This window comes from Ceratotherium simum, chromosome 10, assembly GCF_057802395.1.
Source record: "Ceratotherium simum simum isolate JZ-2026a chromosome 10, ASM5780239v1, whole genome shotgun sequence".
Classification (NCBI taxonomy): Eukaryota; Metazoa; Chordata; class Mammalia; order Perissodactyla; family Rhinocerotidae; genus Ceratotherium; species Ceratotherium simum.
This window is the reverse complement of record NC_141909.1, coordinates 53,433,192-53,446,536: the sequence shown is the minus strand read 5'-3', so window position 1 is coordinate 53,446,536 and position 13,345 is coordinate 53,433,192. Positions and strand designations below refer to the sequence as shown.

Genomic DNA, 13,345 nt, shown 5'->3' with positions numbered 1-13,345 from the left:
TCTGAACCCACAAACCCTGGGCCACCAAAGCCGAGCACGTGAACTTAACCACTATGCTCCCCGGCCAGCCCCCATACTTAGATCTTTAATCTACCTGAAATTGATATATTTGCAGTATAAGATAAGGATGTCATTTTATTTCTTTCAACACAAATAACTAATTGTCCCAGCAATATCTTTTCATCTCTGATTTTTAAAGCACTTCTGGCTATATACCAAGTGTCCCAATATGTGTGAATCTGTTTCTAAGCTTTCTATTCTGTTCCATGAGTCTTTTTAACCATAAACATGTATTATTTTTATAATACAACAGAAAATCTATGTTGAAAAGGATACGAAAGGATGGTGAAGGACAGAAAGGAAAGGAATGAATGTTTAGCCCAACAATTTCAGAGAACTTAAATTCTTGAATGTCAGAGACTAGTAGTCCCCTAAAGTTAGTTCTACATAGAAAGAACTCTATGAGCAATTCTGAAGTAAGATACTGTAAAGGAGAAATTAAAACAGCAGTCACAAATACTAGTGAAACAAAAGAACTGTAAATCGAATATTACACATAAGCACTAAAGTATGGCATATTGCTTATCTTTGTGTAAAAGTATTTTGCTTCTGCTATTGCTTTTTAACCATCCTCCACCAGAAGTACATGCACACACACACTCAACCACAGAAAGAAACTATACTTAGGATATGAGCTAAATGAAATTAAAAAAAAATAATAACAACAAAAATGAATTCTTAAGAACTTCAGCAGCAAACTTCATAAATCGCCACAGAACTTGAGTTTAATTTTTACTAACTCAGAAAATTACATGCTATTTCCTACCCTTGTGAACTTGGAGCACATTTCCTCTGCTTCTTTTATCATATTTGCTCGAAGCATGTATTTTGCACATTTGGAATTGATAAATCTATCGGCTGTGTCCAAAGACTGTGCTTCATCCATCCACTTTGCAGCCTCTTTGAGATTACCTATGTGCTTTAAGAGATGAAAGTATTAAAGAAATCACAGTTCATGATTAAGAGAATATGGGTGCAGTGTAAATGGAAAAAGTTTACAAAGACAAATTAGAAATTTGGTAACATTTCTGTCAAATTTATCTAGAAATCTTTACATAAATTATAATTTACATTTACTAAGAGCTGAATCAAAGGATTAACACTGATTACAAAACTAAGAACATAATATTCCTTAGGATTATTAGATTACTATAAATAGATTACCAGAGTGCCCCAAAAGTTATTTCTATACAGAGAGAACTCCAAGGGTTCTTAAAGTGGCCAAATTCTTCAACTACTCAAAATACATGACTAAGATTTTACCTTGTAAATTCTTGCCTTCATATAGAATAATTCTATTAGAGTTGGAGTACTAGCAATTGCAGCATTAATATAATCCAAAGCCAAAGAATATTGCCCAAGTTTATCAAAGTGCTGTGCCAGGAAATACTGAACCCAGAGTAGTGTCGTTGGCGGTTCCTTCTCCCCATTCTCTGCAATCAAACACATACAAAATTACCATGGGGAAGAAGGCAAAGTAAAGCAAATCATTACTTTCTCTCTCCCAATGCATAATGAAATTAATAATTATTACAATAATAAACAGTAAAAACTCAGCAAAAATGACCAATTTCAACAGAAAGAGGTATGACTTCATGCAAAAAAGTTCAAAAAGTGGCAGCCAAGCACAGAAACAAGATGTTACTTCCATAGGCTTCTAACTCCTACCGCACTCCAAAGAAAGAATGCTGGGGAAAAGGGTCAATCAAACTCAATGAGTTCTGAGGCTGAGAGCATAATGCAGAAGGCCCAGGAAAAGTCCAGGAAAATAGCCTGGAGAAAAGATGTCCCTAACCACTACTGCAAGATTTCCACAGAGGCAAGAACTGCCAGGGTTTAGCAGTGTCTAGGCCTCGATACTGAATCAGGGAAACCCAAAGTTGAAGGGCTTGAAGAGGATATATTCCTGACAAGGTGACATTAACGCTGTTATGTGACAAAAGCCACACACAATCAGCTGAGCTCTGTCCTGTTCCCCATCCTGTACCCTCAAGCTACAGAAGAGCAGATAAGAAATACCAAGCTATTAAAATGGATTTCAGAAGGGAAGACATACAGGTACAAAATGAGGCAGAAAGAGTAGAAAGGAGAATTTACCCCCACATCAGAAAAAAAAGGTCTCCTAGACTAGCTAAACAAATGAAATGACAACAATGCACAAACTAATTAGCATAAATTAAAACACAAATAATAAAGGCAAAGAGCCAAACATTTATCTTGCTCCTCTTATATAAACTATACTTCAGGGGAACCAAATATTTGATGAGGGAAAGTTCTTTATAAGAAGAATTCCAGCTAATAAACGCGGACGAAATGATGATTAGAAGTAAGAGACTGAGGCAAGGATCCTCAGTGGCTGCTAAAATCATTAGGTGAGAGGCCGGTGGTGAGGAACTTGTTAATGGGCAGATCAGGCTGACAACATCTGAACCCTGATCAATCTTAACATCACAAAGAGAGAGACAACCAGAATGTCTTCTGCCTCCAGATGTGATATAATAGGAAGTACAAAGCATCACGTATGAAGCACTCACGTGGAACCCGAATCTACTCAAGCCTGTGAAACTAACTATAAAGTTTACAAGAACTATGGATGATAGCAAAATACATTAAATGTTACCATGAGAAAGCAATCAGCCAAATCCAGGATAAGGGACATTCCACAAGACAAATGACCTTTCAACAAATAGCATTTCTTTAAAAAGCGAGGGGAGGGTACTGCTTAAGATTAAAGACCTAGGGGCCAGCCCCGGGGCGTAGCGGTTAAGTGCGCGCTCCACTACTGGTGGCGGGGGTTCGGATCCAGGCTGCGCGCTGACGCATCGCTTGTCTGGCCATGCTGAGGCCGCGTCCCACACACAGCAACTAGAAGGATGTGCAACTATGACATACAACTATCTACTGGAGCTTTGGGGAGAAAAGGGAGGAGGACTGGCAATAGATGTTAGCAACATCTTCCTCAGCAAAAATGTCTTCCTCAGCAGAAAGAGGAGGACTGGCATGGATGTTAGCTCAGGGCTGATCACAAAAAAAAAAACAAAAAAAGATTAAAGACCTAACAACAATTGTTGTCAGAGACCTAACAATCAAATGTTAAGTGTGGACTTTAGTTGGATCCAGATTCAAATAAACCAATTATACCAAGATATATATTGTTTAAGATAATCAGGGAAATTTGCATGTAGTCTGGGTGTTAGATATTATGGTATGAGAGCTAATTCTGTGTGAGATAGCATTGTGGTTAGGGCTTCTGTTTGAGTGTTTTAAATAGTTAGAGATGCATACTAAGGTACTGACAGGTGAAACAGCATGTCTGCTTTAAAAATACTCCACAAAGAAAAGCAGACAGAAGATACTTCAAATAAGACTGCCAAAATGTTGATAACACAAGCTGGGTGATGGTGACACAGGCATTCATTATTCTCTTTACTTCTGTGTCTGTTATTTTACTATGAAATTTGTTTCAAACTAACAAAAACAAAAGGGCAATAACATGTAAAAGACACATGAAGAAACCAGACTAAAGTTACCAACTGCATGACTGAAAAAGCATTCTAGCGTGTTTTCTAAATTAAGTTGTTTTGATTTACATATGCCCCTACAAATAGAGAAACAAAACAGGATTTAAAGTAATAAGAGTAGAAAGAGCAGAGAAGCAGAGATTCAGGAAAAATAAGTTTCAATACATAAACTAACTGCATGATCTTGGCCAAGCCACTAAAACTGTCAAGTCTGTTTACTCATGATAAAATAGGGTTAACTCCCATCTCACAAGATTATAGAAAATTTAAATTAAATAAGATTGAAAGTGCTCTTCTCATTTCATTCACTAATTCAAAAACTATTTAGTAAACAGCTATCACGTAGTATGTACATAATAAACATAAGATAGTTCTACTATAAGTGACTAAAAATGGATTGAAATGAGTAATCAAATTCCAATCCAATCTAATTTAAACTTACCATAAGGGCTAAAAAAGTCACACGTTTTAAGAGAGGCTTCATAATTAGTAACAAGGTCCTGGATTATAGAAATCTGTTGAAGAAACATAGTTTTAAAATTTAAAAATATTTTATGAAGGTATTTATATTTATTATGGATTAAATCAGATTTACAAACAATATACAGCTTATTTCAGAACTATAAATTAACTAAATTACTAGGCTGTCTGCTTTCCCCCCTCCCTGTGTAGGAGCAAAGTGAGAAAAAACACAGAAAATGTACTGCTCTCTTCATTAACAGTAAAACAGGATCTCGTAATTTCTCATCTCAATAAGTAGTTTCAGGTTTTGAAGGACAAATTATCACTAGTTACTACAAAATCCTTTTTCTGCCATTTTATACACCTGTATAATTTATTAACAGTTAATTTACTTATCTTTTGCTTCCTGCTGTTATATTGTGAAGTTGTAAGCCATTATATATGTATGTTCAGATTTTCTAAAATGTCACTCATTACAAAAAAGTCAAGTGAAATGATCCAAATTATACAGTGAGTTGATGGAAGAAGAGGTTAAGTAAACTCCTAACTAGACGTTTAAACTACCTTTGTTTTTAGTGATCATTTTGATAGAATTTGCATTTCAATGCTCAATCAGGTGGGACTGAAATATTACAAACTACACAGTAAATGTGCTATGCCCTGAGAGTGCCAACAGTGACATGAATTAGAAGTGGCAGGAGAAAAAAAAGCGCTTATGTGTACAGTTGGCTTTAAATGCCTATTGATGTTAACTGTTCAGAATGAGTTGGAAAATATAATCATCTTATTTGTGAACTTCAAAAAAAACAAAGGTCAAAAGTGAAGGAATATTTTCATATTAATAATTTAGAAAGTTTTGTAGTTTTAAAAAATGGTCCTAGGGCCGGCCCAGTGGCGTAGCGGTTAAGTGCGCGCCCTCCGCTGCGGCGGCCTGGGGTTTGGATCCTGGGCGCGCACCAACGCACTGCTTGTCAAGCCATGCTGTGGTGGCGTCCCATAGAAAGTCGAGGAAGATGGGCAGGGATGTTAGCCCAGGGCCAGTCTTCCTCAGCAAAAAAAAGAGGAAGATTGGAGACAGATGTTAGCTCAGGGCTAATCTTCCTCACCAAAAAAAAAAAAAAAAAAAAATGGTCCTAATGCTACCAATATCACCAGACAAAAAGAACATATAGATAGCGGAACAATAATAATAAGCTAGTAACCGTTGCAAGTGCTTTACATGTTTTATAGTAACAATTATATTAAAAGTCAACCCTATATGGCACTTGCTATGTGCTACGCACTGTTTTAAGTACTTTACTTGTATTAACTCAGCCTCAAAACAACCCTCTGAGGTGTGCACTATTATTAAACTCCATTTTACAGGCAAAGGGAAAACAAAAATAAGCTGAAAGTATGCAACGGCGGAGCCAGAATTTAACCCAAGCAACAAGGCTTGAGTTTAGCTTTTAACGAATCTGCTCTATCAGTCTCTGGTCTACGGGACACCAGCACATCTGTTACTCAAGGGCAATTCTCCTTGACTCACAGGGGTACAGTAAGACTAAAGACTAACAGGAAGACAGGAACCTTGCCCCAATCAGTTTTAGTGCACAAAACACCAAGTGGTACACATTAAATCAGCCAGACCATGGAAAATACACTAAGTGCACCCAAACTGAGGAGGGGGAAACTTTACACACACACATCCCCCCCCACACACACACACAAACTGGGTGGACAAGAGAGAGGGAAAAGTTTGCCAGAGAGGAAAAAAAAGTAAGAGAAGGCTTAGGAGGGACAAACTTATAACACTCTTATGTGGCATTAAGCAACACACTTTCAAATACACATTTCCAAATTGAGTCCCCAAAGAATCTTAATGAGTTCTTGAAATTTAAAGAAGTTTTGCTGTGTTTGATTTGGGGGTGGGAGTGGAGTGTGTTACAGAGGGACAAACCGGCCAGCCAACGAGCCTCTCTTTAGGAAGTCCTAACTGCCTATGTCTCAGCGTTCTGTATGTATTCTGATCTCTAATATCAAATGCTATATATTAATTGTATCGTTAAAAAAACTGTGAACTCCTATTTCAAGTTTGTGAACATTACAACGTCTAAAAACAAGCAAATACAAAATTAACAAAATAGACATTCCATTTATGAATCATTGTTAGTATGTCTACAAAAAAATGAAAAAGGTTTGAAAAGTACAAGCAAAATTTAAAATGACTGATTTGCTTATCACTGTCATCAGCCCTGGTAAAAGGTAGAAAATGAGAATCAGTACTTAATACAATTATAGGTTTTCCTATCCAAATTCACTTATCTATCTACTACTAAAATAAGGTCTGAAACATTGCTTACTATTTTGTGGAAATTGGGACTTTAGACATTTTATTTTCAGAAAAATAATTATACTTTTCTTTCTAGGCCTCTTTACAAACTAATCAAAATTTACTACAGTTTCACTGCCAGTGAAGAGCATACCACGTATCACAAAGTCCTAAACAAATTTTGGTATATATGGCTATGAAAGAAACCACTTCACACATTCCGTGTAATACAAGATGGTATGATTTAATGAGTTTAATTTTGAATCCAAATTAGAACCCCGCTCCACAAAGTCACAGGGTATAGGGTCCATAAAGCCACTGACAATCCCACTGACACCAGTCAAAAAACAAAAAAAGACCAAATTAAAACACTTTTCAAACCTACATGATATCTTTGTGATATGATGTTATGTTATATGGCATAATTTTCTGGGATAGAAAGGCAATAGGAAATAGGTGGGACCATACGTTAACAATGAGGAAAAATACGTAACATACAAAAACAGAGAACACAAAAAGAATTTGCACACATGACTTCACTAAAACACGTATGTATAAAGACATACTCAACAAAAATACAACCAAATGGATTAGGGTAGTAGAATATGGGTACATTCTTTTGAAAAACAATAATGCCGTATTGTTTTAATAAGACTTTTAAAACAAAGACTGTTTAAAAACAATGTTTCTTAAAATGTGAATAGACCTACAACTAGTAAGGAGATTGAATCAGTAATCAAAAATTTACCAACAAAGAAAAGCCCTGGACCCAGGGGCTTCACTGGTGAATTCTACCCAACACGTAAAGAATACCAAACTTTCCCAAAAACTGAAGAGAAGGGAAAACTTCCAAATTCATTTTATGAAGCCACCATTACTCTGATTCCAAAGCCAGATAAAGACATCATAAGAAAACTGCTAATCAATATCCCTGATGAATATGGATGCAAAAATCCTCAACAAAATACAAGAAAACAGAATTCAGCAGCACATTAAAAGGATTATACGTCATGACCAAGTGAGATTTATTCTGGAATGCAAACATAGTTCAACATATAAAAATCAGGGGTCAGCCCCGTGGCGTAGCAGTTAAGCGTGCGCCCTGCACGGCTGGCGGCCCGGGTTCACATCCCGGGCGCACACTGATGCACCACTTGCAGGCCATGCTGTGGCGGCGTCCCACATAAAGTGGAGGAAGATGGGCACGGATGTTAGCCCAGGACCACTCTTCCTCAGCAAAAAGAGGAGGACTGGCAGATGTTAGCTCAGGGCCAATCTTCCTCACACACAAAAAAAGAAAAAAATCAATGCAGGGTGCTGGCCCCATGGCATAGTGGTTAAGTGCGTGTGCTCCGCTGCTGGTGGCCCGGGTTTGGATCCCAGGTGTGCACCAACGCACCGTTTGTCAGGCCATGCTGTGGCAGCGTCCCACATAAAGTGAAGGAAGACGGGCACGGATGTTAGCTCAGGGCCAGTCTGCCTCAGCAAAAAGAGGAGGATTGGCATGGATGTTAGCTCAGGGCTGATCTTCTTCACCAAAAAAAAAAAAATCAATGTAATATGCCACAGCAACAAAATGAAGGAAAAAAAACACATGATCATCTCAATTGATGCAGAAAAAGCATTTGACAAAATTCAACACCCTTTCACAGTAAAAACACTCAACAAACTAGGAATAGAAGGATACTACCTCAATATATCGAATGAACGCCATATATGAAAAACCCACAGTAAATATCACACTCAATGGTGAAAGACTAAAAGCATTTCCACTAAGATCAAGAACAAGGCAAGGACGTCCGCTTTCAACACTTGTATTCAACACAGTTCTGGAAGTTCTAGCCAAAGCAATTAGGCAAGAAAAAGAAATAAAAGGCATCCAAACTGGAAAGGAAGAAGTAAAAATATCTGTTTGCAGATGATGCGATCTTACTTGTAGAAAATCCTAATGATATCACACAGAAAAAAACCTTTTAGAACTAAGAAATGAATTTAGCAAAGTAGCAGGATACAAACGTTAATACACAAAAATCAGTTGCATTTCTATACACAAACAATGAACAATCTGAAAAAGAAATTACAAAAAAAAATTCCATTCACAATAGCATCAAAAAGAATAAAATATTTAGGAATTAACTTAACCAAGGAAGTGAAAGACTTGTACAACAAAAACTACAAAATGTTGCTGAAAGAAATTTAAAAAGACATAAATAAATGGAAACACATCCCATGTTCACGGATTGGAAGACTTATTATTAAAATGTCAGTACTACCCAAAGATAACTACAGAGTCAATGCAATCACTATCGAAATCCCAATAACTTTTTTAGCACAAATAGAAAAACTCATCCTAAAATTCACACGGAATGTCAAGGGACCCAAAACAGCCAAACAATCTTGAAAAAGAAGAAAAAGACCAGAAGACTCACAGACTGATTTCAAAACTCACTACAAAGCTACAGTAATCAAAACAGTGTGGTATTTACATAAAGACTGACATAGAGACTAAAGAAATAAAAGAGCCCAGAAATAAACCCTCCCATATATGGCCAAATGATTTCTGACAAGGGTGCCAAGACCACTCAATGGGGAAAGTACAGTCTTTTCAACAAATGGTGTTGGGAAAACTAGATATCCATATGCAAAAGAACGAAGCTAGACCCTCACCTAATATCATATACAAAAATTAACTCAAAATGGATCAAGGAACTAAATGTAAGGCCTAAAACAATAAAACACTTAGAAGAAAACATGACAAGAGCTTCATGACACTGGATTTGGCAATGATTTCTTGGATATGACACCAAAGGAACAGGTAACAAAAAAAAAAAATAGACAAATTGGACTTAATGAAAATTTTTTAATTTCGTGCATCAAAAGACACTACCCACAGAGTAAAAAGGCAACCCACAGAATGGGAGAGAATATTTGCAACTCATATATCCAATAAGGGATTAATATCCAGAATATATAGAGAACTCCTAAAACTCAACAAGGAAAAAAAAACTTGATTCAAAAATGGGCAAAGTACTTGAATACACATTTCTCCAAAAAAGACAGACGAACAGCCAATAAGCATATGAAGATATGAGCAACATCACTAATCATTACAGAAACGCAAATCAAAACTACAATGAGGGCCAGCCCCAGTGGCCTAATGGTCAAGTTCAGCGCACTCCAATTCGGTGGCCCAGGTTTGGTTACCGGGCACAGACCAATACCACTCTGTTAGCAGCCATGCTGCACTGGCAGCCCACATACTAAAAAGCAGAGGAAGACTGGCACGGATGTTAGCTCAGGGTGAATCTTCCTCAGCAAAAAATAAATTAATTAATTTAAAAAAATTTGTACGTGGTGACCCACGTACAAAATAGAGGAAGACTGGCACAGATGTTAGCTCAGGACGGATCTTCCTCAGCAAAAAAAAAAAACGAGAAAGCAACAACTGTTGATGAGGATGTAAAGAAATTGGAACCCTTGTGCGCTACTGGTGGGAATGTAAAATGGTACAGCTGTTATGGAAAACAGTATGGCAGTTTCTTAAAAAATTTAAAATAGAATTACCAAATGATCCAGCAATTCCATTTCTGGGTATATACCCACAAGGGTGGAAAGCAGGGTCTCAAAGAGATATTTGTACACCCATGTTCATAGAAGCATTATTCACAATAGCCAAAACGTGGAAGCAACCGAAGTGTCCATCAACAGATGAATGGATAAGCAAAATGTGGTAGATACATACAATCAAATATTTTTCAGCCTTAAAAAGGAAGGAAATTCTCTAATATGCTACAACATGGATGAACTTTGAGGACATTAAGCTAGGTGAAATAAGCCAGTCACAAAAAGACAAATACTGTATGATTCCACTTACAAGATACTTTGAGTAGTGAAAATCATAAAAACAAAAAGTATAATGGTGGTTGCCAGGGGCTGGGAGGAGGGGAAAATGGGAAGTTATTGTTTAATGGGTATAGAGTCTCAATTCTAAGAGTTCTGGGGATGGACGGTGGTGATGGTTGCACAACAATGTGAATGTATTTAATACCACTGAACTGTACGCTTAAAAATGGTTAAGATAGTGAATTTTATGTTAAGTGTATTTTACCACAATTAAAAAAAAAACAACAGCGGTTCTTGAAGTGTGATCTTCAGACCATTAACATCATCAACACTAGCATTAGCATCACCCGGTAACATGTTAGAGATGTAAATTTTTGGACCAAACCCCAGATTTACAGAACCAGCGATCTGTTTTTAGCAAGCCCTCTAGTTAATTCTGATACACACAGCAGAGTTCAAGAACTGATAAAAATGTTGCAAAAAGACTATTATTATAAAACAAAATTAAAGGTCGTAGACATTTTTAATCCACCATGACCAATACCACTCCATCAATCTCAATTAGAATATCTGTAAGTTAAAAAAACTTTCCAGGCTTAGAAATTCAGTACTCAAGTTGTTCAATTTATGGAAGCAGATATTTTTTTCATGAACTTACAATGCCATCTACTGGCAGTTTCAAAAACTGCAGCTGGAGCAGGTTTTTAATAAGGGTCTCTGCATCTCTAAGGGTGAAGCATATTTTTAAAGTCAGTTTAATAATAAAAAAAAGTACAACAAAATATATACTGAAGTTACATGTAATTCTTCATAAAGGCATATAAATACTAGTAATTAAAATAGATCTCCAGCTTTAGAACTTCGAAACAAGATCTGATTGAGGAAAAATCAAGATAATGTAAAGTCCACATGAAATCTCCTAAATAAAAAACCTGCGAAGAACATGGGCCTTCCTGGTTCATTATGCATATTTCTTGAATCTAAAAATTTACATTATAGTCAGTAACTCAGTAATTAAGCTAACAATTCAATTTTCCAGATGTGTCTACGAAAGTTAGTCTAAGAGTTTTACTCAGGTATAAGGACCCATTTTACTTCAAGTTTACTTATTTATATCTCAGGACGTATATTCAACTCCTTTCTTGTAAAACTTAATATGTAATGGCTATTCTTCTTAAAAATAATATTTTGCCACTGCCATTTAAAATCAAGAAAGCCAATCTACTTAATTTAGCCATCTAAGATCAGAATAAAAACTTAAAGCCTCAAAAAGGACAGCTTAAATTACACAGCCAAAATTTTATGAAGTGAAAAAATTTCCAAGTTCAACCACCTTATCCTGATTTAAATATTTTCTTCTATAGTCGTATTTGATCAGGATTGAAAAAGCTTTATTTTTGCTAACACAATCTAACCTGAGCAAATTGTGACTACTACAGATAATTTCCTAAATTATGACCCTTGATCAGCTTTTCTTATGAACAAGTTAAAAGAATTCTTTATTAACCTTAAAGACAAAGTCCTACAACACCATATTTGATAGACAATTTTTCACTATATAGATATAAACCACATGTTTAAAATATTACTGCGACATGAAAGTCATTGAAACTATCTTTTCATTTTTTTACCCAAATTAGAAAATTAAAGTGCAACAGTTTATCAACAAGGATCAAAACTAGAGTAATTTCCAATAAATAGGGGGGCTGGCCCCACGGCGTAGCGGCTAAGTGCACACGCTCCGCTGCTGGCGGCCTGGGTTCGGATTCCGGGAGCGCACTGACACATCACTTGTCAGGTCATGCTGTGGCAGCATCCCACATAAAGTGGAGGAAGATTGGCACGGGTGTTAGCTCAGAGCCAGTCTTCCTCGGCAAAAAGAGGAGGACTGGCATGGATGTTAGCTCAGGGCTGATCTTCCTCAAAAAAAAAGAAAAAAAAATTTCCAATAAATATACCATCAGTAGTGACAATTTTGGTTGCAAAGGAGCTAGTTACAGAGGTAAGTTGTCCAAGAACTATGACACTTAATAAATGAAAGGAAGTAATTTCTTACAGGGATGAGGTATGAGGAGTGGGGACAGTGGGAGAATAACCAGATCTTGAACATTTTCTCTGAACCAAGCACTTTACTTGGTTAATTATCATTTAACTAAAACACATATCAACTCTTTAAATATTATTTTCCCCAACTTTATGATTCATAAACAGACTCACGTAGTTGCTCAAGCAAGTAAGTGATGGAGTCAGAATTCCATACCAGGCCTGATTTCACAGCAGTGCTCTTTACCTTGTACAGTATTTCCCAAAGTGTGGTGCGTATGGTGAAACAGAAGATGATTATAGTTAACTCACCAACTTTTAAGTTATATTTTTATTTTATGTATTTTATAAAAAATATACTAGCATAAACCTGTGGTTTTTATGAAAAACAGAAAAGCAATCAAATTCAATGAAAAATCAAATTATAGGTATTCCCCAGCACAACAGCCAAATGATTCAGTACTTCCCACAGAAACATTCCAACGAAGTTCATGATGATTCTTTCTTCAATGAACAAGAGGTCAAGTTTTTTGTAACTGTTTGTGCCTACTGTCACCAGTTTTTAAACGGCACACATAGCTCCATACGTTTTTTAACTAAATGAGAATCCAGGTATACTTCCACAGCATGGGCAGATTTAACACAAGAAAGAAAGGCCCCCTGGGAAACAGCCTACCTTCATTTCCTGTGAATGGACAGTCATATAATTTTTGTTGAGACATCTGACACTTCATCCAGTCAGAATCTCATCAAGTACTCAATTTCCATGTTGCTTTAAGTTACTCATATTCAGTACCCTGTGCACTGATAGCTAGCTTCAATGGAATCAAATGCACCCGCAACGACCCAGGCAAAACTCAATGATGATTCACTATCTTCACTCCACAATCTTATACTCACACACCAGTAAATGGCTACAGAAGAAAACTAGGAAGTACCATCCATTATACGTGAAAATTGAAGTCCAAAATTAATTTGCACCTCTTCTTAGAGTCATTTTGGTTTCTTTTACAACACACACACACAAATGTATAAGCTGTAGCCTTGACAGTTGAACTAAAATTAAATAAAAAATGATTTTACTAATTATCTTTTGTGCAAATAC

General features: G+C 36.4%; 1 protein-coding gene across 6 annotated transcripts in view; it reads right to left on the bottom strand.

Moving 5' to 3' along the window:
• The window catches only part of NAA16 (N-alpha-acetyltransferase 16, NatA auxiliary subunit), a 69,335-nt gene that overhangs the window by 16,089 nt on the left and 39,901 nt on the right, over positions 1 to 13,345 (bottom strand). For all 6 annotated transcript variants that reach the window (XM_014789949.2, XM_087436013.1, XM_087436015.1 and 3 more), the window contains 3 exons: positions 4,024 to 4,096; positions 1,324 to 1,493; positions 827 to 979 (listed from right to left, as the gene is read on the bottom strand). In XM_014789949.2, the coding sequence (XP_014645435.2) occupies positions 827 to 979; positions 1,324 to 1,493; positions 4,024 to 4,096 (396 nt within the window). The remainder of the gene's footprint in view (positions 1 to 826; positions 980 to 1,323; positions 1,494 to 4,023; positions 4,097 to 13,345) is intronic.